Source organism: Scomber scombrus, chromosome 9 (genome assembly GCF_963691925.1).
Source record: "Scomber scombrus chromosome 9, fScoSco1.1, whole genome shotgun sequence".
In the NCBI taxonomy this organism is placed as follows: domain Eukaryota; kingdom Metazoa; phylum Chordata; class Actinopteri; order Scombriformes; family Scombridae; genus Scomber; species Scomber scombrus.
In genome coordinates, this window is record NC_084978.1 from 22,356,847 (window position 1) to 22,380,562 (window position 23,716).

The window sequence follows — 23,716 nt, forward strand, 5'->3', positions numbered from 1 at the left end:
GGCCAAGGAGCTCCCTTTCATGCTTCCTCACTTGTTCTTGTTATGTTTAGCTTGTAATGAAGCTGTATTGTCCATAGGCTAATACAGCCAGTGAAGGACTGGGGGGTCGACTGTCAGATACTGGAGTCTGAACTGCGACTCCATGTGTGGGATTAAAATTGTGCTGTGACAGTGCTTGTCTTCACTGTGCGCCCCTTTGTACTACAATTAAAACAGCTCTGTGTTGTCTTGCTGTTGTGATCCTGTGGTTAATGACAAATATTACCATCATGCGGTTGAAATTATTTCATTAATCGAAAAGGAGCTACATAATCGCTACAAAAAAAAGAGAAGACAAAGTGTTTCTGTGAACACTAAAGTGCAATGAGCACCGCTGAGACAGGCCTCTCAGCGTCGACTGTCCTTCAAAGCGTGCCATTGCTGTAGCATTATAGTACATCGGGGTGTGTGTGATTGTTGAATTATGGCTCTTTGTATTCTAGTCTGGCTTCACCACCAAACAGAGTGGGTTTGTGCTTTGTCCCCAAGTTCCCATGAATTCCTCTGTGGCAATAGACAATTGTGGTGAGGGTAGAAAACTGTACACGTGATTGAATGAAGAATGGGTTTGCATTGTTAAGGCATCTAGACTGCTGGTAAAGATTACAGTGACAGAAAAAAGAAAGAGTATATAGATACAGTATGTAAGCAGGCATAAATAACATAGGAAAAAAAGAACAGAGGGGGAAAAAAGAAGAACACAAAGAAAGAAAAACACAGAGCATTTTCTTAGTTCTCCTGGTTTCCACACACAAAAAGAAAGTGTCACTCAAGAGAAGAACCCATGCATATTATCAGTTCAAGAACAGTATCAACCCGAAAGCCTCAAAGAGTTCAAACAAAAAGATATAGATTTACAGTATATATTAATGTGTGTATATATTCTTAAAAAATCTACTTCAACCAAATACTCTGGATAAGATGCTACTTTTTGCCATACAATAAACATTTTCATAAGGAAAAAAACAAATGTTTTATTAACTTACAAATAATACAAAAATAGACAATGGCATGTTTTTGAATCAACAAATGAAAGCATGGTATACCGATGCAAAACAATCAACATACAAAACCAAAAAAAAAAGATAAAAAAGTCACATTTAAATAGTGAGAGACAACAGTAAATAATGAAACAAAACACTGTGAAATATGTTCACTTACTGTATTAAACTTACACAACACAACTAAACGAGGGTGAGAGGCAATGTACAAATACAAGGGATAAATACATTATTTATAGGATATTTTACAGAAATCCCCTTTTTGTATCCAAATCCATGTTTCTCATGTTTAGCAGATGAGATATTGACAACACACAGTAAATCTATCTTCTGCACTGAGAAGCTGCCTTAAGACATTTAATGTTTACATTTCAAACTATAGCTATTGCAAAAAGAAAGACAGGTCAAATGAAAAAATTCAACTTTTTTATATACAAAAATATATCACATATATCACGCATTTATTCTAATTTGATATTTGCTAGACTCCTTCAGTACAGTGCTGGCTGGACGCACACATCCTCTGGCTTTTCAAGTCTTACCTAAAAATCTCAGGCAAAAATGACAATTTTGGCTAACCATCACCTTTTGTTCACATGACAAGCAGAAAAGCATATTGCAAACAGCTCAATCCTCACAGTTTTATTAAAATTCAAACAAACCAACCAACCAAGAAAAAAAAAGAGAGAGAGAAAGAAAGAAAGCCATGGTTTCTCATGTTGAAATCGCTTAGGGAGATTTTGTTACACCATTTTAGATTCCTGGGATAATTAGCAGCAAAACTGAGGGTTGATTTTGTTCTTTTCGGTATTTCTTTGTTTTTCGTGTGTTTTTGTTGACCTTAGTTCCATTTGGCCAGCCTTTTGTTATGTGGTTTTAAGTAAGCAGGCTGAGCTAAGGAAAGCATCTTCTATTGTGACAGAGGTTACGCAAACTTCATGGCCAAACCAACACTTCACTGTTGTTTGTGCGAGCTACGGATTGCAAGATGGCATGGGGCCTCCAGTAATCAAACCCAAACTTTACAGGCATAAACATAAAGATAAATAAATGCTCTTTTCATGAGGTCAGTGTCACACTGTGGGCAAACTATCAGTCTCTATACACTCCATCCAACGCGGTGTCAGAGAAGCTACACTAATTCAACCAAGAGGGAAATAACATCACAAAGGTTCGTATTGTCCCTTTTTCTCCTCCCCTATCCTTTCAGATGATATCCCAATGGAAAGGCCTGAGTTTAACAGAGTCCTGCGTCTTATCTTGACTTCCTTCAGTTCAGCTCTGGAGCATAACAGAGACTCGCCAGACTCCGATACTGTGTCTTTTCCTCTCAACATTCCCCAATCTCCAGCTATCCCAGATCCTCTACATGGGTGGAACGATCATCCCGGGAATCGCTGCTTGTGGGAAAAGAGGGGGAGGAAGGAGAGAGAAAGAGATGATTGGGGGAGAAATGGAGAGAGAGAGAGAGGTCAGTCATGTGATTGCTGGGTTTCATCTGTCATCACACCAGTCGCATAACAGACATGTGCTCCAGCATCTGGCGAACAAAGACGACTCCCTCATTATATCTTCATTCCGAGGCCCCAAAATCAAAACATTTTTCTCTGCTGCGCCGCTAACTTGGCGCGCACCGGCAACATCCCTCTACTTTTCACAGGCTTTCTGAATAACTTCATGCAAGAGCTGCCGCTGTTAATTGTTAGCAGTTACACTATGCGAGCCCATTGTGCGAGGCTGTCATCATGGGGCGTAATTCAAACATGAGAGAGACACTGTGACATGGGATGACAAGAGGCGATGAAATTACGCTCAACGCTCGAACAAGGAAATGGAATCCATGAGCCTTTCATACTGAGCTACATTCACATTTTTACCTTCTTATATCATGCTCTGCCTCTCACTAGCTCCTATGTCTTCACTGCCTTACTCCTGCCCCCCTCCCTCACCCCTTTCCCTTCCCCCCATTTTTACACAGAAGCTATCACAGGGAGGAATTTTTCATATAACATATTGGCTCCCTATTGATTCTCCTCTCCCTCCAATCCCCTAATTCCCTGGTTATTTCCTAAGTGTCTCTGGCTTGTTGGGATTAACAGAATGGTGTGTGTGTGTGTGTGCGTGTGTGTGTGTGTGTGTGTGTGTGTGTGTGTGAGTGTGTGTGTGTGTGTGCGCGTGTGCGTATGTGTCAGTGTGATCAGCGTGCATTGGCCAATGGCCCTTGGGTCACCATGGTCAGCGCTCATCAACGCCGACAGAGGAAGTGAGGAAGTGCTTAGCTTAGGGCTCTGATAAAGATTCCCATCCATCATTTCTCTCTCTCAGGATCTCAACACCATACAACATCCTGCCTAGACGAACAGACCCTGCGCTGAATTTGATGGAAATGGGAGAAGAGAATGACCTGTGGTAGCATAACACCCCCCAACACCCACTGGAGCACAGGCAGGAAGCAGGAAGTGAAAACAGGAAATGGAACACATATGCTGTCTCTCCGACATGTCAAGAGTGACAAATAAAAACAGAAAAGAGAAGGAAGGGTAGGGCAGGATGAGCTGCTGGTACAAATGAGTGGTGTGGGAGAACGTGGAACGGAAAGAAACAAGAGAAAGAGAAAACGAAAGAGAGGGATAACGTACTTCAGGAGAAGGCCAGGCCCTGCAGAGAGCTGGCTGATGAGTACTTGCTAGAGTCCACAAAAGACTGATCTAAAGTGAGGAAGGAAAATGGAGGGTAAAGAAAGGAAAAAACAGGGAGTAAAGAGGAGGAAGAAAAGGGAGAGTATAGGAGGCAGGGGTTGGAGGAAAGATGAGACATTGTTATCAAAAGGAGGTGAAGAAGAGCAGTATTAGCGCATAGACAGTAATGTTTGTGCAGAAATATATGTTTTACTCTATCATTTGAATAAATGGCTACCTGTCTAGCAGCTTACCTTGCAGGCTGTTACCATTGCCGCTGGTGCACGTGGGTGGTGGGGAGTTTTGAGGTCGCACGACGGGGGCAAAGGCGCTCTTTTGCTTGACGGCGGCCGACACCATGTTGGCTGGAGAGAAGGAGAAGATGCCAGAGGAGCTGCTGCAGTTGGAGGGCAGGCTGGTCGACGAGGCCATAGTGGGGCTGGACGGGACGACTGTGAGAAAAGAGGTGGGTAGGAAGCGGGGGTTCACGGGGTTAGAGGGAGCATGTCAGGGAAGAAGGACAAGGAGGAAAGATGAAGACGGAAAAGGGAGAGACGGGGTTAGAGAGAGGGCCGAGGGCAGAGGACGGGCAGACGGGACGAACAGAAAGGGACTGGTCAATGGACGATGGCAGGAGGGAATAATAATTTGGATTCAGGATCAACTGGCTCAGACTTTTTTGCAACCTTTTTCTTTTTTTACAGCAATCACCTTGCAATGAAATATTTCATAACTAAGACAAAAATGTGTTTAGTTGTAAACTTGCATTAAAAACAGCTCGGAGCATTCCCCCCCACCCCCCCCCCCCCCCCCCCCCTCTGATCACTCTGTTTTGATGACCCATCCTGTGCTCAGGAGGGCATCATCTTGATAAACATCTCTGCACCAACTCAGGGTGTTGTACTCATAATTTGTTTTCAGGGCTACTTAAAAACAAGGCTCTCCCAGATCATCTTTATCACAGATTATCATGCCAGAGATAAACAGGCAAAGCCACTAATTCCAATAAATTCTAAGTGCTGACAATTTCTGCTTGACAATAATCATATTACTGTACTTCTTTGTGTGTCTATTGCCACCACCTTAAATGCGATGCAATTGCTTGATGGGAATGTGGCTTATAATTAGTGAACTAATTTAGTACCTAAGCCCAGGTCACATCAGAAAGTGGAACACACAAATAATGTGTCTATGCATCTTCAAAAAAAAAAAAAAAAGAGGTTCTGAGCTTGGTAAAGTAGGACGTTCAAGGCTAATAGGCTAACTGGTAAAATGCTAGCCAATGTGCTATAGTTACAGTTAGTCACAATAACTTTTTTCTATTTCTTTTGTACTGGTTCGTTTTCTTCCTCCTAGCCGTTTCTTCTAAGGATTGTACATTATTTCATTCAATTAAGAGTTTCATGGAAGAGGCGAAAAAAGCTCTTTGAGCTAACAAGCCTGCTCATTAGCTCAGTTGCTCATGTGTCAGTGAGTTCACACAGCTTTTGCAAAAGAATTCATGGTACAGTTGAAACCTGTGTCTTAACTGTCTGTAAACTATGTCATTGATGTAGACCAGTTTATATAAAGTTAAATAAATTACATAAAGTTAAGTAAAACTAGATGGTAACACAGTACGATAGCCATTTTGGATTCCCTGGCTCTCTGTTCTGACCAAGGGGTCTCTGTCAAGATGGCTTGCAATTGGTCAATGGCACAAATATGTGGGTCAAAGTTGACCAAAGTAAAGTAAAATTTGAGTGCATTTATTTCAGCCCCATGAGTGAATCCACTGATTGCTGCGGTTACATTGGTGTAAATTTCTTCAGCTGCAAAATATTGCTGTTCAATGTGCGTGTGACCAGGCCTTAAAGCATTACATTTTTTTTAATTCTCCACCTTAGCTCCACGGCATCACTAGAGCGCTAGATTGAACTTTGTGAAGGTTTTGCATGCAAGACAGCACAGCAACATTTTGAAAAAGCTAGTTGCATTTAACGTTGCTACAAAATCATGAGACTGATATTCAGACAAAAATGAATGGTTATCTTCACAACCCCAAATCCTGTCTCCCTTTGACATCATCTCATCCATCCATTCTCCTGGGTTTGTGTTTTGTCTGCTAATACACTAAGAGCATTTTCCCCCTCAGTGATTTTACAATCAAGCCAGTCGTATTTCACCTGCCCTCTGATAGCTGCTTCTGCCTTTATTGTTGTTATTATCCAACACTTAGCTTTTATGGCTCTTCCTGACAAATCCTCGCAATAAAGTCATAATCCATTTATGAAGGGGCCTAACTAATCAATTAATGAAAATTGGACCTACAAAGGCAGGCCGAGGGGCCATTGATTGAAAGTGTCTGTGTGGGGCCGATGAGCCTGTTAAAATACTTGTTAACACCCAGGAATCAAAGAGCTGAAATGGAATTGCTTCTCTAGCAATTAGTTTATTGATTTAATCAAGGGTCTTTAATGTAGAGGGTGAATGTGTGTGTGAGCAGAGGTGGTGGGGTGTGTGTCGGGGGTGGGGGTGGGGAGGTGGAAGGTGATCTGCTCCCCTGGCCAATAAAGTGGGGATTTGCGTTTGACTCTGTTCTTAAAGAAACAGATGAGCCAGCTGAACTGCACGACTTTATGCTTGTGTGTCACATCTTGTTCTTGCTTCCCATTCTCAATTCCTGCCAAAGACTTATTCTTTTATGTTCAAAAAGCCCCTGATTCAATCTTTTCGCTTCCATGCCTTAATTTTGTCATCCCCTCTTGGTTTCATTTGAGGGCTGATTGTGTCTAGGATCTCAGTTGTGGTGTGTTTACTCACTAGCATAGGGCGAATTGCCTGCAGATCCATTGAGGAAGTTGGGCGAGGTGCCCAAGGTTGCCATGCCAGAGTTAGCGTAGCCATTCATGCTAGTGGAAACAGAACTGTAGCTACTCTGCTGGGGAGTGGAGCTGGGGACATAACCATGAGGGGACACACTGCTTGTACTCCTACTGAAACCTATGGACAGAGAAAGAAGGAGAGACAGACAGAGAAAATAGGTTTAAGGGTATAGCAGATGGCAAACAAAACAAAACAAGAAAGCTTACATGCATTGCTGGCAAACATTCTTTTCCCATACACAGCTAATGGACATAGCAATATAAGCCAAGAGGAATGTTCGAAAAATCTTGGACAGCATATGGCACAGTGAGAAAGCAACAAACAGAGCGGAGGAAGAATGATATGAGAGCGAACTAGCTGCAATCCAACCACTGAAACAAAAGCCCTTTAACCTCACTGGCTCCTCTCCAAAATGAGATATATCGATAAGGCAATTAACACTAAAAGGCCTCAGTACCTCTCCTGTAATTTAGAAAGAATCAAACCAGTATTTCTGACAGGGGCCTTTGTCTTCATTATGCTTTGCAGATGGCAGCGAACAGAAAGATGGAAGAAAGACTATAAATATACATCTCAGGTCCAAATGCTGACACTGGAGAAAAAACAGCTGGAATTGGAACATCAGGAATTTTCCCTCCCTGGTGGAACAAGGGCTGCACTCCACTACTATAGTAGTTGTCCTCTTCTCTAATTAAGTAACACCAATTCCCCATCCTCTTCTGCTATGAGTTAGAAAAACTCTGTAGGCAAGAAGTCAAGCAGCTGATATCTGTTGTTTTCTTCAAATCTGTAGGTATTTCCAGATGAAGATGAAGCACAGAGGAAGAGGGGAGGAAGCTCATTGGAAGTATTGAGACACATCCAGAGGCTGGTCCATCCACTCTCCTTTCCTTCCCTTGATACATGTGATGAATCACCACTGACTGCACCCACATCTCTCTCTGTCAGACAGGGGCCGACCCCAGTCTAATATACACACCCCTAGGACCCACTCATATTTCTCTATCGCACTCCATCCATGGTTCTCTTTTTCTCAATTTTTCACTCTCTCACCTTCTTTCTTTCCCCAAGTTTTCCCTGTTTCTTGTCTCTGCCACCCCCACCCCCTCTTCCTCCTCCTCCCTCTCCTGTCCTCCTTTTTTCAGAATCTTCTTTATTTCCTCCACGCTCTCAAATCACTTTCTCAGAATTTCCCACATGAAAAATAAAATATCCCTATCACACTACTCATCTTTACTGTCCATTCCCTCACTTTCCAAAAAAGACAAAAATAAATAAATCACCAGCACATTTCCCATGATAACATAGTTTAATTGTTTCCTGTTGTCCGCTTGCTCACCCTGATTGGCTGTTTGAGCCACCTCTGACCCGGTGAAGGAGTTTACGGCCATCATGCCAGCATGGACAGAGCCGCTGCCAAGACTGGCTAGCTGGTTGTGCCCTCGTGGCACTGTTGTATACAGGGCCTCCGCGATATCTGCTGCTCGTTTCAGAATCATCTCCTGGCAATGAGGGAGACAAAAAAAAGAGATGTGGTCAGCAACGAAAAGACAAGTGATGAGGAGAGAAGAGGAGAGGAGAGGAGAGGAGAAAAATGCCCTTGATGCAGCCTTTATGGTCTCACACAAATGCTAGACCTCCACTTGAGATATTTTGCATGTAAGCAGGCTGAGTGTTTTTTATCAGTGGTCACTGGGAGTGGTGGGATTGGTTCCAGTAAATGGAGTAAAGGCTCATTAACACACTCATCAAATGTTTAGCCTGCCTCTTTCTCTCTTCCTCCCTGCCTCATGTGTTCAATCTCCTCTCCTCCTCCTGAGTCCAGTTGTAATCCCACTTCAACTCCTCCGCCTCTTCTTTTGCCTCTTCCCATTCTCCTCTCCTCCCTCAACATTTAGTTTTCATTGTACTTCTCCTCCCTTCCTCCTCAGCGTACAAGCTGATAAAAGCACTAACATATTCCCATGTGTGTGTTTGTCGGTCCCAGATCTTGCGTGAACACAGCAGGATGCCAGCGGAGACACTGCCTTTGATGCTGCTGGTGGTCCGCAAACCACCAACATAATTTTACCTGAGATACGATATTGATGTTTGTGTTGTTTTATGTGTGTGTGTGTGTGTGTGTGTGTGTGTTTACCTGGTTATTGTGAGGCATCCCGTACAAGGCCTCCACCAGATCTGCTGCTCTCTTTAAGATCACCTCCTACAATCAAGAGCAGAAAGAGAAAGGAGATTGATCATGAGTGTGACGGCTCAAAGAGTTCAGTCACTTTTATTACATTTCACTTCTTACATTATGCTGTGAATGCAGAACAGAGAGAGAGGAGGAAGGCAGACAGAGGAAGGGAGAGGAAGAGAAATGGGCCTGTCCCGGCACTTTGTTACTAGCTGGGCAGTTTGGGAGAGCAGAGGGAAGATACCGCTATCTGTGAATAAAACATGAGCCTATATCTCTCTATCAGTCAACCATCGTCTACATCTTCTCCTCCCTACTGTCACGGCCGAATCATGAATCTACTGCACATGATCAAACATCAATCTTATTTAACACAACATATCATCAGGTTGACAGCTATACAACTCCCCTCGTCATCCGGGACACACCCGTCTCCTGCCCTGTATTAACCCTGGTAATGATCCAAGTGAATAGCCGTGCATTCACTTTGTGTGATAAATGTACAACATCATTGCTCAGGTGAAAACCGCCGTGTGGAATTTCCCACATCAAACATTTATCCTTCCTTAGTGTTGCTGCTCTCTGTGCTCATTTCCTACCGCTTACCCTCCTTTCTCCCCTCTCTCTCTGTCTCTATTCTGTTCACTCCCTGAGTGTATGAGTGTGTGACTCCAGGCAGTCGTTATATGTGTGTGTGATGTAGACACCTACAGCCCTACGAAACCCTTTTTAAAAGTTAATGTGCAGGGGCCAGGATATATGCTGGAGGCGCGACAACCAGAAAATTGCAGCCCCCTCAACCGCCTCGCCACCCCCTCGTTTCTTTCTCTCCCCCCTTCTCTTCCACTCGCGGACACACACGCTGTGCGCTATACCCTCCTGAGTGTATCCCTCGCTGTGAACAAGCCCTGGAGCATGTGTGCTCTCTGTTCCGTGACACACTGCCTTTCAATCAGACCTCATATCACACACACATTCACATTCACACACACAGACACAGACACAGACACAGACACAGACACAGACACACACACACACACACACACACACACACACACACACACACACACACACACACACACACACACAAACACACACATACACAGAGGCGCACTCGCACACTCAGCCACACACATGTGGAAGCTGTCGAGCACGCCCAGGACATGACGAGAGGGTCAACAAAGCAATAAAGATTGTGGAGCGCTGTCCGAGGTGCTAAATTCACTCAATAATGGGAGCGCTGCCTCTGTGTTAACCTCCCATTACTAGCACTATCTGGGGGAGGCAGAAAGGAAGGCAAGGAGGGGGAGAGGGAGAGACGGAAAGAGGGGAGACCAGAGAGGAGGCCTGCTCGAGGTGATTGAGAGATGTAGAGGCCCTGGGAAGGTAAGTGGTTCTTTAGTATGTATGCACCGCTCCTCGCTTCCTTCTCTCTGCTTTTCCTTGACGCCCCATGCCTCCCAGGGATTGCTAGATAGGTAGATGGATGGATGAAGGGAAGGAGGAGGAGGAAGAGAAGGAGGAAAGGGGTGGGTAATGAGGGAAGTGTGAGGCATTAGGACACAAACAGATCTCCAGCTGGAGTGTAACGGTGTTCAGGGAGGGCACGTGCAACCTCAGTCACTTCATCTACATTTATTTTAGCTCTCTCTGCACCAGCAATGTGTCTCCTAGCCCTTCAGCTCATTCTCCTTAGGGCCTACACTCCCAGTGTTTCCCTTATAGCGGTGGTGTGCCACTACAGAATTATGAGTGCCGCTGCTAAAATTTCACACGTTCATTAATATCAATGGGCTACTGATAATTTTCACACTGTGTGAGCACAATAACACCCTTATCGTTATCGTGGAATTGTTTCAAGTCATCGACTAGTGCATCACATCGCAGAATCCTCCCTCTTCTCATTCTCCATAAGACATCTACGTGAAAGGTAGAATACTGTTATGAAAGTGGTGTAGCTCATTTACAGAATAGGGCAGTGTGTAATGTGTGTGGTTAAGGAGTGTGTGGTTGAGCGAGTGCATAGACTGAGTGGCAGAAAAGTGACAATGAACGCGAGAGGAGCAGAGGAAAAGGTTAGCAGTAAGTTGTCGATCTGGCAGTAAATGTACAGCACAGGCTACAGTGTATCAGTTAATAAATGCTTCAACTTCTCAAGACTGAGAAAAATCCCTCCCCACCTTAAGTCGCCACCATCCTCAACCTAGCAGAAACAATGACTCCTCTCTGTCTGTGCATCTCCACCTCCAGTCTCCTCTACTTTCTTCACCTGCGCCTCCAAACTACTTTCTCTGGTCTCTCTCTTCTTCTCCTCCTTCATCTTATTCTCCTCTCCCATTCTCTCTATTAATCACCCTCTCATGGTCCTGTGCCCTGTCTGTACCTATCAGTCTCTCGTTAGCAAAGGGTTCTGTCCAGTAGCTAAACGCGATTAGGCAGCACTCCAGAGTCGTTCTGATAAACAGATAAATGTGGTTAGCGCCGTGCTGCCTCCCTTGCTCTGCTGCTGTAAGGGGAGACCATTTCCTGGGCGCAGGGTCTCTTCCCGTAAAGTCAGGCCCACAGAGACGTCAACAGGAAGGGGAACCTGATCCAGAGCAGAGCCTGGCCTCGTCTGGCAGGGCGGTCACTCATTAGCTGGCCCCAGACCCCCGCTACACCACAGCCTTAGCTAAACACCCTACAGTCTGGCTGTGCTTGAGCTATCCAGCACTCCCTCCTTACTCTGACGGCCTGACTATTAGCTACAGCACAGTATGGGGGCTGTTTTCAGCCAACATACAGAGATAAAACAGGCATTGGCAGATATCCTGCTTGTTCCCTGCTCAGTGTGTGCAGGGGTTCATTAAGAATCCCCTCACAAAAGGTGCCACCAGACGGGAATACATTATATTCCTAATCAATTTAATCTCGATTCAAAATTGACTGAAGAACAGCCACAGAAAGGCTTTGCCAAAGTAGCAGTGAATGGAGATTTGTAGCACAAGAAGTTGCCAGTGTATGCCCCTCTCCTACCCGTCTAATGATTGAAGCCAACAGTTGAGAGAAGTGTGGTCAACAAACTGTTATTACCTCAATAAAGGCACAAATCAATAGCGCTGAAATGAACAACTGGGCCTGCCAGCTACCGCTGTTCATTTAGAGGAGAAAGAGACACCACAGAGTGCGGGAGGAAGAGGAGGAGAAGAGATGGATGGATATAAAGATATTTAAAGGGATACAGGGGGTTGATAGGCTAAAGACCAGAACTCACCAGGACAAGTCCTGTATCCACCAGACATGACACACAGTGAGGACAAGCGATTTCTCTATCTTCCTTCTACATCTACCTGGGCTCTCCATCTCTGCCTCATGGTGACTTCCCTCCACTGTGAGCGTGCGTGTGTGCTTGTGCAGAGATCTGTGTTTGTACGTGCATGTGTGTGTGCATGCTGGTTTGTGTATATGTGTGTATGTGTGTGTGTGTGTGTGTGTGTGTGTGTGTGTGTGTGTGTGTGTGTGTGTGTGTGCTGCAAGTAATAAAGTCCACCCGGGGTTGACTTCGATCCACTGACCCAGCAGGAGGTAAGACTGGACAGCTATGATGGATCACCTAACCTGTTTCTGCCTCTCTCTTCCTCTCTCTCCTCAACCTCCTTTCCTCTCTCTCCCTCTTTTCCTCCCTCCATCTATCCCTTCCCTCTCCCACTTTGCTGGTCTGAATGACCTTATACTCAGTGGAAGGATGAATAGAGTTGCTTGTGCGTTCATTGTGCAAATAAAATGTTTGTTTGAGCAGAAAATGACCATGAAGATATGATAAAATGTTTATGTGCACACTGCATAGTGTCATGTATAGCCTACTGTCTGTAGCACACAGTCATTCCTCTGTATGTGAGGTCATGCTGCCCTTCTGTCATGTATATCCATATATATGCTATGAAACTCTAGAAGTTGTCAATACCTCTTTGTAGCGGTGTTACTAAGACAAATTCCTGTAAAATCACAACCCGGCTTCACAATGTGCGTATAAAACACACAACTTTAAACTTTCAATTACATGTAGGCTTAGGCCAAGGTCCAATTTAGGGTGCAGGTGACACGCCAATTTAACACCGTACTTTTTAAGTAATGCGGTTGGTTCGGTTTAGACACAAAAACCACTTGGTTGGGGTTAGGGAAAGTTAGCTTCAAACCGAAAAATGCAGTAAAAATGTCCTGATGTGACACTAAAAATCCCCAGTTAAAATATCTAACATGTTGGTAAAAATGTCTGGTTAAAATATCCGATGAGACATTGAGGATGTGCGGTTGGTGGTCTCAAAGAGTCCTTTCCCACTGCTTTTGAAACTTTTTGCCTACTAATTGTCTAGCCAACCTGCCTCCTCCTAATAAGATTAAAATCAAAAAATACAATAAAATGAAGTGGCGTTATATTGACGTCACCTCCCTAGGAAGGATTGGTGTATCACCTGTGAGCAAAACTGAAATTCGGTGAATTCACTGCACACAATTTAAAAGTGTTACATGTACACAGATTGAAAAGACCGAGCTGAAAAACACTGCATGTGGTAACCAGCATGAGCACAGACACATGAGAAGAGTTGTTGTGGTTGCACAGTACCTTGGGTAATCTTTCTTGGTCTCCGGGGTGTCTGGGGATGACCTTCTGTAACCTCTGGAAGCCGTAGTCTATGGTTGGCTCATTCAGCGCTGAGTACAAACAGAAAGACAGACGGAGGGAGGGGGGGGAAAGGAACATTTAATGCTTGATTTTTTAATAATGAAACACCTACTGTTCAACAGCAGTGCAGTCTCAGTTAAGACAATACAGCAAGAGAAACGAGCGTTTCTCTCCTACGGTAGAAACGACTGAATTAAGCATGGTTTTACATGAATATTTCAACATTAAACTAAACACGCTGAAAATGTGGGTGTTCTCTATTAAGTCTGGTGTGTGTCTTTGTTTGCCTGTGATGTAATGAATCTCTCTCTGTCGCCTGCTTTGGTGGTTAATAAAAAGACTGTCAGGAATCAGGCAGAGTGTATGTGTGTTTGTGTGCATGCGTGTGTGTGTGTGTGTGTCCTGTGGTCTTGCGTTGATCAGCGACTAATATAAGCAATTACAGAGCCTGGTTCCAATATAACAAAGGCTTGATCGCTCCGGGGAACAAGCTAAACACACACACACAAACACACACGTGCATGCGCGCACGCGCACACACGTACACACACACACACACACACACACACACACACACACAAACACACACACACACACACACACACACACACACACACACACACACACACACACACACACACACACACACACACACACACATACACACACACAGATAGAGAGAGAGTCAGATCATCCAGGCAGCAGGGAAAAAGCACTCTCTCGGCATGCTGTGGTCGTGCTACGGTAATTGAATATGAGAAGATTTACCATGAATATTTAAACATTAGAATAAATACAATGAAGATCTGAGGCTTATAGTACAAACACTTCAGAGGAGGATTGTTGGATAAGTGCTCTCTCCACATAATTCATTCCTAATGTACTCTCTCTCTCTCTCTCTCTCTCTGTCTCTTTCTTTCCCTCTCTCTCTCTCTCTCTCTCTCTCTCTCTTTCCTCTGTCTTTTACTTTCCTCCCCCCTCTGTCTCTTTGTGGCTTGCCTAGGGAGTCAATGCACATACATGGATAACAGTCTTGACTACTTTTCTGGGCTACAGCCTTTAAGACGCTGCTTCTGTGAGGAGTTTGTAGCTGTGTGTCTTCAACATGTGTGTATTTGTATTTGTATGTGTGTGTAAAGTGAAAAGAAGAAGGGGCCATTACGCATGAGGATTGCCTCTATGTGTCTGTGCCGTCCGTCTGTTTCCCCTGTGGGTCGCAGCTTGGACGTTTCCTGAGGGCTGATGCCCTGCTCGCCTCACATCTGAGCAGCCAGGCTGACTAGGCGGCCCCCAGAAAAAAGGCCCCTAGAGGCTATGAGTACAAGCTGTCCTGCTGGACCTCTAGTGACATCCCCATGGCTCCTCCTGAGCCACTCGCTCAAACACACAAACCCAAAAGGGAGCAAAGGAGCAAGAGTCAGTGATGCTCTATTTTGGCAACACAAACATAGTTGGACCAACTGTCCCAGTGGACAGTTCTGGTAAGTAATCCACAAGAGTGAAAGAAAGGAAAGGTGAAAAGTGTAGAGTAGAGAAGAAAAAGTCGATGTAGAGATGCCAGAGGCAGGCTCAACTTCTGAAGAATGACACATATTACAGGCCAGCTGGTCCACTGATAAAATAAGCCAAAACAATGAGATGATCACATGCAACAAATAAAGTATGAATTATTTCTGAGGACAAATATTTGACATTACTTCCCTATTCACTGATCTCTCTAAAGCCTTAAGGAGGATTTGCCCTGGATTAGGCCGGCAGTCGGAGGAGCGATTGTTCCGACAACATCCTCTCTTTCGTCTCAAAGGCTTTTGTTTTAATGATGAATTTTTTATCAGTCCTCTACAATGTGCCAAATGAGCCTCAAGTGAACAATAGCATAAAACCCCAAGACATACAGAGATACCCCCTATTACAAATAAAGAGACAGTTTTGGTAATTGAGAGAGGAAGTGATATTGTCTCTGCTCATTTTCAAGGACCATAAACCAGAAGAGGAGTATGTGGGGGACAGCATGCACCACTAACTACCTGGCTGTGTCTCTTTGGGGATCATCTTGGCGTTTTATACCCTTATATCGATGCTCAATATTTCACATTTCACAACAGGAATTAGTCAAGTCAAGTTTAATTTTCACACAAGATAAAAATTTAAAAAAACAAAGGCAAATGCATCATACATCCTATCGTGGTAGAAAAGTAAAAAAAACTCTTCTCCCTCGGAAGAGAAGTAGTGTGCTGGTACACTCCAGGATTCAAAGCACACTCTCCTATACAGGTATATTTATAATCCTTAGCTGTCGCTCTCCAGAAGAGCAAATCAAAGCCAGTAAAACATAACTGCCATAAATAAATGAATAGATGAGCAACAGCCCTGGACTGGAGGGATTCACCTAGCAATCACCCACATCAGATCAGATCAATGCTCATGGAAATTTCATGAAGCCTAGAATCCACACCGCTTCATATTTCACTATAATAACCCACAGAGCCGCAGGGGGAGTGTGTATGAAGGGGTGAGGGGGTAGGAAAAGGAGGAGTGAAAACGATGGGTTGGGGTGAAGGGGTGTTATAGGTATGAGCTTTAGGGGAGGAGTAAAAAGGGAGGGGGGGTGTGTTTAGGGGTAGGAGCAGGGGGATAATTGAGAGGTCAGAATGTCGGAGTCGTTGTTATTATTGGAAATGCAAGAGAGGAGGAGGGGAAACTACAGTGAGTGTCCGGTAGTCCCGTCTCCTTCTCCTGCTCTGTCACAACACTGTGCTGTGAGTGTGTGTGTGTGTGTGTGTCTGTGTGTGTGTGCGCGTGTGTGGAAGTGCAGGTAGTGTACTTGCAGGGTTAGGTAATTGGCTCTGAGGCTTGATGTTAACACTTTAACAGGCCCTCAGACAGTGGCTAAGGAGCTGATCATATCACAGCCTTCTGTTTCTCTCTCCTTCTCACTCTCCACTCATTCGTCTCTCCCCTCTCCCTCCTCACATCCTCTCTCTCCCCCCTTCCCTCCCCTTTTTCCCTCCCCTCTGCAGTCTCCAGTGCTCAGGTGTGATCTCATAAGCGCTGCTTGGCGATCGATGCCGCCGGTGGCAGGGGGTTCAATAGCCCTGAATTACGGCTTCATCCCCCGCTACCCCCCCACTCCCCTTCACACAGATGAGAGCTGCCCCCCCCCCACACCTCCCCGCCATCACCACCACACACACACACACACACACACACACAAAACCACCCCCCACCGACTACTCACAATCCAGATCAATACCTTACAATCTAATTTTTATCCATTTTTCCATAAACCCCGAGATTGCGTTTATTTGCAGAATCCGACAAGCTAAATAAAGCATCGCTTGAACATGTCAGGGAGACTAATGCATGGCTGGAAATTCATACACAGAAAACAGATGAGTAAAGCTTTTTGCTCCTAAAGGAAGGGAGAGGCTGAGGCTGGGAGTAAGAGAAGGAGAAGAGGATGGAGGGGAGGAGGGGGCACGCTAAGAGATTCTACAAATCAATGGAGGTGTGGATGCTACTACAACCTAAGCTGTAATTGTCTGTTGCAAAAAGTGCATGTCAACAGTTAACAATACCTGACAGCATGGATCCTCAGTGGGAGAATGTAAATTCTGGAAATCTGGATGAAAAGTGCACGCTTGAATTAAGACATAAGAAAACATAAGAAATCATTCCCTCAGTGAACGCCGCTCATTTCAGCAGGGTACCAAATAATCTACGTTCAAAATTCATTTACATCATCATCATGGAGCAGATGCTCCTGTAATAAGAACGGAGCATGCTAAAGAGGGGAGACAAGCCACATGGTGCAGAAAATTAATCTCAATCTCAAATAGAGGTGTGAATTTCCTTGCAGTTAAGACTGTGCGCAGTAAATGTGAATGTGTGCAGCTATCTCAGCTGCTCCTGTCTCCAGCTGGAGACTAGCCGTTTTAATCAACAGCAGGCCTCCACCCAAGCTCAATAAAAGACAGCATTCACAAATAGGAGCAAGACAAGTAATTGACCATCTCTTGGTTGCACACCACTTTTATTGCCAAATGACTACAGGCTGCATTTGAGTGGATGTGCTTGTGTATGCTTGTGTATGAATGTGTCAAATATGCATATTAATGTAGAACATGTCTGTAAATCTATATGTCTGTTGAAAAGTAGACTTTCTCGCTGATTTTCTCGCTAATTGCGCCACACTCGTTATATCAACACAATCAGCATCAAATATGTTTTACAAATGTGAAGTGCTCAAGGAACATCAAGGCACCATCTGAGCAAAACAATCTCTCTCGCTGTGTGTGACAAGCAGATTTCATCACTATGTAGGACAGCTTAAATTAGTGCTAAAATAAATCAGAACTTTACAGGGCATGTTCATGCTTGCAAAATTTACTGTGGCATCATCTGTGTCTGCAGTGTGAGTGTGTAAAATGACAGACAACTGACAGTTCTTTCTCCACTCCTAAAACTAATTTGGAGCACAGAGGCGGGTAAGGAGAGAAGGAGAGAGATGTCAGCAGCATCCCAGCTGGTTTAAATTCTTCTCTTGACTTTTGTCTTTCCCCTCGCTGCTCCTGCTCCTCCTCACCGCAACTGAGTGATGTTTCCTACACACCTAATCTGCACTCAGCACTGAAAAACTACCCCTAATGTTTGTCCGTGCGTGTGTGCCGATGCGTGGCGGTGCGCGTGGTGCCGGCCTTAATGTGAGCCAGCAGAGCCTTTTAATATCAGCAGAGGCTGTAGTGGAAGCACTAAGCAGACAAGGCTGCATACTGAGGAGGGAGGGATTGCCTTTTGAACGACAAGGGTGATTCATCAACTCCCCCAATTTATTGCCAGTGTCCCCGTGTCACACACACAAACACATGCACAAGTGCACACACACACACGCGTGGGACCAAGTGGCAGAGAGTATTATCACTCTATATTGCATGGAGAAAAGAAAAGGGAGAGCTTCTCTGATGAATGTTACAAAGACAGCAATCCAGTAAAAGGTGATACACAACCAAACATGGAAATGCATTTATAAAGGGGAGGGGGTGGGGGTGGGCAATGACCTGATAATGAGAGAGAGAGAGGGAGAGAGAGAGAGAGAGAGAGAGAGAGAGAGAGAGAGAGAGAGAGAGAGAGAGAGAGAGAGAGAGAGAGAGAGAGAGAGAGAGAGAGAGAGAGAGAGAGAGAGAGAAAGAAAGGGAGATTAGGGAGAGCTCTCAGCCCCAGAGGTGCATAAGGCAGAGGGCAGAGAGAGGAACAGAAGGGGGATAAGGGGATAAAAAGACAGAAGAAGAGCAGAGACTGAAAAAAACATTCTTTTATTCTTATCAGTGGAGAGCTTAATTGCCTTTGATGAGTCTAATTGGAGCTTTCTGAAGTCTAATGGCAGAGGATTCCTCAGAGACGGCAGAGGACACATTACTGTAATAGCTTCTCTCCGAATCTCCTCTGCACCAAAAGTCCCCTGCTTGTCTTCTCTGTCCTGAACTACAGCTACATTTTCTTCCCCATTCACAGACGGTCAGTTGTGGAGTATCAATGACCATGCAGAGGCAGGCTGAGGGAGTACACCTATAGATGGGTGGTGTGTGTGTGTGTGTGTGTGTGTTAGTGTGCATTTGTCGGGTGTGTTTGCAAAGTAGCAGTAGCAGCAGTATTGGGTATGTGTTGACTTAATTAGGTCTGTGAGCTGCTCGCTTTCCTCTCCTCAGCAGAAGTTGATTAGCAATGCCAGCTGTCCCCAATGTAATTCAGTGTGCACATATGTGTGTGTGATTGCGCATGCACACGTAATATATGAGTGTGTGCATGTCTATGAGTGTGGAGCTGTGTCGATGTGTTTGTGTGTGTGTGTGGGTTGTGTGTGTGTATGAATGCGCTAGTTGCCAGCTGCCACGCAGTGCTGCCAATCCTCCATGATTAGTACCCACTGGCAACTGGGCTCAAACTGGTGCCAAACAGACCCAGGAGGGCAACATGGCCCATGGTAATCCTCCATCCCTCTCTCCCATCCTTCTCCTCTCTTCCTGTTCTCATCCACCTCTCTCTGTCTCTCCACTCTAAACAATTGCTTTGTCTCTCCAAATGCTGCTCACCCTCTCACTGAGCTCAGTCTCTCATTCAAGATACTGAATGTTAGCAGGTTGGAGAGGTCCAAGTAAAAATGATAAAACTGGTTGATATAGGAGGTATGGGAGAGGTACAAATATCTGTTGAGGGTATAGAGCTGTGGCTGAAGTGAAGTGTGTTAAGAGTAGGCCTGGGTTCTATGCCTCGACACGGTTGACTGTAAAGGTGCCAGCGCTTGGCAAGCAACATCACAGTGTGTGTGTTCAGATCCCAGTGGATGACCTCTGTTACCTCTCACCTGTTGAGATTCTCCTCTGTGCCTCCATAGAAGCTGAGAGGCAGAGAGAGACGGTGAGAGAGGGAGAGAGAGAGAGAGAGAGAGAGAGAGAGAGAGAGAGAAGCGTGGGATGAATTCATTCAAAGAAGCAAGTTTTGAATAAGTGAATGTGACAAGGTGAAAGAGTGGAGTGCTGGGGAGAGATAGGGCGTTTATGCATACGCTTCCCACATGTCTGGCACATTAAAAGGCCGTGCACATACGTACACACACACCTACACACATTTATATACACACAGCTTTATGGGTTTGGCAGAGTGCGGGCTGTTGGACAGCTCTGGCATGGCAAAGGCTTCCCACCCATCTGCCCTCTGTCTTAGTAATGCAGTTAACTTGTCAATGTGCATGCGTGTGCTTGGAGTACATTTACACATACGTACAAACAAACAAGCACAGGGAGCCGAGTCTTTCCCATAAGTACACAAACACAGAGTCATAATTATGACGCATGGACATGGATTCTGTCCATGCACAGTAATTAGGATGCATACAAGCTGCAGAAAATGCTCGCCGATGATGTGACGCACACGCTCTCTCAATTGTGATTTTGTCAAATGTTGGCAATTCCAGCCGGGGCTTACAGCCTAAGTCTATCAGTGGTTGAGATTACAGACAGATTTATGTGATTCACAGTCTCCCTGGGGACCTGTGGCCTCGCATTGGTTAATCACCGCTTCACATTCACTCTCTCTGCCGCTCTTTTCACCGCACGGCTATAACTCTGCACCGATACGCTCTGATGTAACACTCACGCTAGTCATGTCCCTGCCATCAAAAATCACACTCTCTGCATGGACCTCTTCCTTCCTTCATCATGCCTTCGACAGGGTTAAATCACAATAATCCCACTAATCAAAAGGTTAAACCTCCCCCTGACCTTCACCTGCTTCATAAAAGAGGGCAAATACTTTTCCTCCTCTCGTCTGCAGGCTTCTCCCCGGAATTATTGAGTCATGTTATTGAATTTAAAATTGTTTAGCATGCACGTTTTTCTTCAGAAACAGTGTAAAGAAAATGACAGCTTATAAACTGAATCATATTACTTTTAGCAGATATAGCAAAAAAACAGACTTGATAAAACTGAAAGCAACTGTGTCTTGACTTTTTAATGTGATTTTAGAAATTATTCTGATGTTTTTGTTCCTGGGGAAAATTGCATCATTGTCAGCCAGGGGATTGGTAGATGGGAGTTGCATTATCTCGTTACACATTAGGTGTCATTGTATTTGTGCATAGGTAGTACCTGTGTAGATGAAGCGTCCAGGTGTGCCTTTGCAGAACTGTTTGGATTTGTAGGACAGTGTGACCTCCACCACCCCAGGGATGTGTCTGGGTGGAGTCTGCACTCGAATGGCATGGGGGGTGATCAGCTATGGAGAAGCAGATTGGGCAGAAAGATTAATACAATGAAACCTCATATCCAAACATGTGCTCGGGGGACTATTCTCAGACTTTTCCTTTGCAGCTTCTGACTTTCTTTCTTTGTATAATCAGCCTGAAAATGATGTGTTAGCGCTGAAGCCCTCAGGTGGCTTCGTAGCCCAAGGCAATGTCACTGTGAGGCTTAGGATGGTTATCAGTGCTGACATGGACTCTGTAAGAGGGGTTCAAAAGCAGTTATCTGTTTATGAATAAAACACACCTTCCTCTGCATACGTCTATTAGGCAGTATAAGTAAACATTATATGCTTGTCTGTTTTGCCCCTGTGTCTTTGTCTGTCAGCACAGGCTGTCGAGCTGCCGTAGCCACATTAAAGCACCACTGTGTCTTAAAGAGGCTCACTTAGTGTGGCTGATGAGCCCACTCGCCATGTATGTGTGTGTGTGCCGAAGGGTCTTTGAAGGAAAACGGTAACAAGACAAAACACAGATGAGACCTCACTGAGTGCTCATTTTCTGCATGCTATGCTGAACTAGCACTCAAAACTAGCGGCGCTCAAAAGCTATCAATGCTGCTGCCAGAGCCTGTGTGTGTGCATGTGTGTGTGTGTGTGTGTGTGTGTGTGTGTGTGTGTAACTGTCCCTTTCATTGCTCACTTAACTAAGCTTTCATTCCACCATTGTCTGGCCCCACTCACCTCTCAGCGAGATAATATAGGAGCTTTTTATAGAATTATTCCTTTACTAAAGAGAAAGCTGTTTAGCTGCGCCGCTTGCTGACCTTCAATTTCACACATACACTACATTTACATTTTAGTCATGTGGCAGATGCTCCGTACAAAGAGACTCATACAGTACAGTGTGCATATTCCAGGAAGGCAGGTACTAGTAATAAAATACAGAGGGAGGGAGCTGAAGAGATATATGGCAAATAATAAGAGCTGCCACAGAGAAAAAAAAAAAAGGGAAGTCAGGCTGCTGCTCACATTTTGAAATATATTTGATATGCTTGTATAGTAGTATTCATTATTATTCACTTGATTGTTTAGTCTATCAAGTGTTAGAAAACTATGACAAATGCCTACTGTGAGTTTTGGTGGCTTCCTCAGTTTGCTTATTTTGTTAAAAACCTCAAAGTGATTCAATTTACAGTGAAAGATGGAACCAGGAAATGTTTTGTAATGAATAAATGACTTGAAATGATAAACTGATGGTAACAATCGTTGTAGATACATTTTCTGTATGATTAAATACTCATTGACTAATTGTTTCAGCACTAGTTTACAGCAGTGGTTCCCAAGCTGAGGGACAGAACCCCTCCTCAGGGTTACAAGATCAATTTGAGGGGGTCAGAAGATGATGATGAATATTTCTGTCACACAAATTGTGTTGTTTTTATCTTTTTCTCAAGGCTATAGAATTTGTCAAGGGGTTGCTATCAGGCATTACTTCATTTTAAAAGTGCCTTGAGTCAAAAAAGTGGGGACCAATTTGTTTACAGTAACGTACAAATGCCTGTGTTTAATATTTTAAAATGTGGTCAGAAAGCATACATATACACATGTGCACACATACTTTTGTTCTTTAAGGTGACCAGATAGTGACTTACCTCACTCCAAACCAACATGGTTCCAAAGATGACCTGCAAGCCGTCAAAGAAGTTGTCCCCGATGATGATGACTGTAGCGCCCCCTGTGGTCCAGCCTTCACTGGGGCTGATGGCTTTGATGCTGGGGGTTGCTGGAAGATTCACAGACAAAACAGATTAGATGCTTAGTAACCTAATGACAGCCCATAAAGGTCTTCACTACTGGCACCAGGTACAGTCAGTCCCCTCTTTCCATCTCTCACACACAGACACACATCACCTCTCTCCTCCCTCCCAGGGGTCGAGGCCGAGCGAGGAATACTAATCAGAGTGATTATACGCACCCCGTTATTAAACATCACCCCTGCCCTGTGTGTGAGGGCAGCGGCGGTGCGCTTGTTTTATGACACGTGGCAAAGCGTGCGGGCGTGTAAATGTCAGGTGTGCTGAGTGTCTGATCAAAGGCCACGCGACCGGGGAGCAGAGCAGAGCCAACAGTAGCTCTGCCCTCTGAATACGCTGCCTTCATTAACCAAACATTTAGTTCTTGCTCAGCTGTCTGTTTCATATCTGTGTACATCCCAGTGTCTGTCTTATGACCACATGGGCCCGTATGTGTTTTGTAAACACTCTTAAAGTGTATTCTTTCTTTTTTCAATTCAGACATGACAAAGTCAGTGCAGCAATTGCAGGAAAAAAAGAAAGAAAACCACCATCCCACCATCCCACAACCCCAAAAAATAACAATGAAAATAAATAAATACAACAAAATAAATAAAATGAAGTGTGAAGTGGAATGAGAGGATGAATAAATATAAATATGTAGTAGCCCAAACTTGATTTACTGCAGCAAACAACCAAATAACAAAAGTAAAAATAAGTATTAGTATTAATAATAGTAATTATAGTAGGCAAATAGTAGACTA

General features: G+C 44.5%; 1 protein-coding gene across 15 annotated transcripts in view; it reads right to left on the reverse strand.

The window, feature by feature from the left end:
• Positions 1–2,405: 2,405 nt before the first annotated feature.
• The window catches only part of ebf1a (EBF transcription factor 1a), a 56,377-nt gene continuing 35,066 nt past the window's right edge, over positions 2,406–23,716 (reverse strand). For 4 of the 15 annotated variants that reach the window (XM_062426310.1, XM_062426308.1, XM_062426302.1 and 1 more), the window contains 8 exons: positions 22,812–22,942; positions 21,066–21,192; positions 13,363–13,451; positions 8,721–8,786; positions 7,923–8,085; positions 6,521–6,700; positions 3,973–4,170; positions 2,406–2,437 (listed from right to left, as the gene is read on the reverse strand). In XM_062426310.1, coding sequence (XP_062282294.1) covers positions 2,406–2,437; positions 3,973–4,170; positions 6,521–6,700; positions 7,923–8,085; positions 8,721–8,786; positions 13,363–13,451; positions 21,066–21,192; positions 22,812–22,942 — 986 coding nt within the window. Of the gene's footprint in view, positions 2,438–3,680; positions 3,749–3,972; positions 4,171–6,520; positions 6,705–7,902; positions 8,086–8,720; positions 8,787–13,362; positions 13,452–21,065; positions 21,193–22,811; positions 22,946–23,716 lie in introns of those variants that run through there. The other 11 variants (XM_062426304.1, XM_062426299.1, XM_062426303.1 and 8 more) reach the window with 6 other exon arrangements.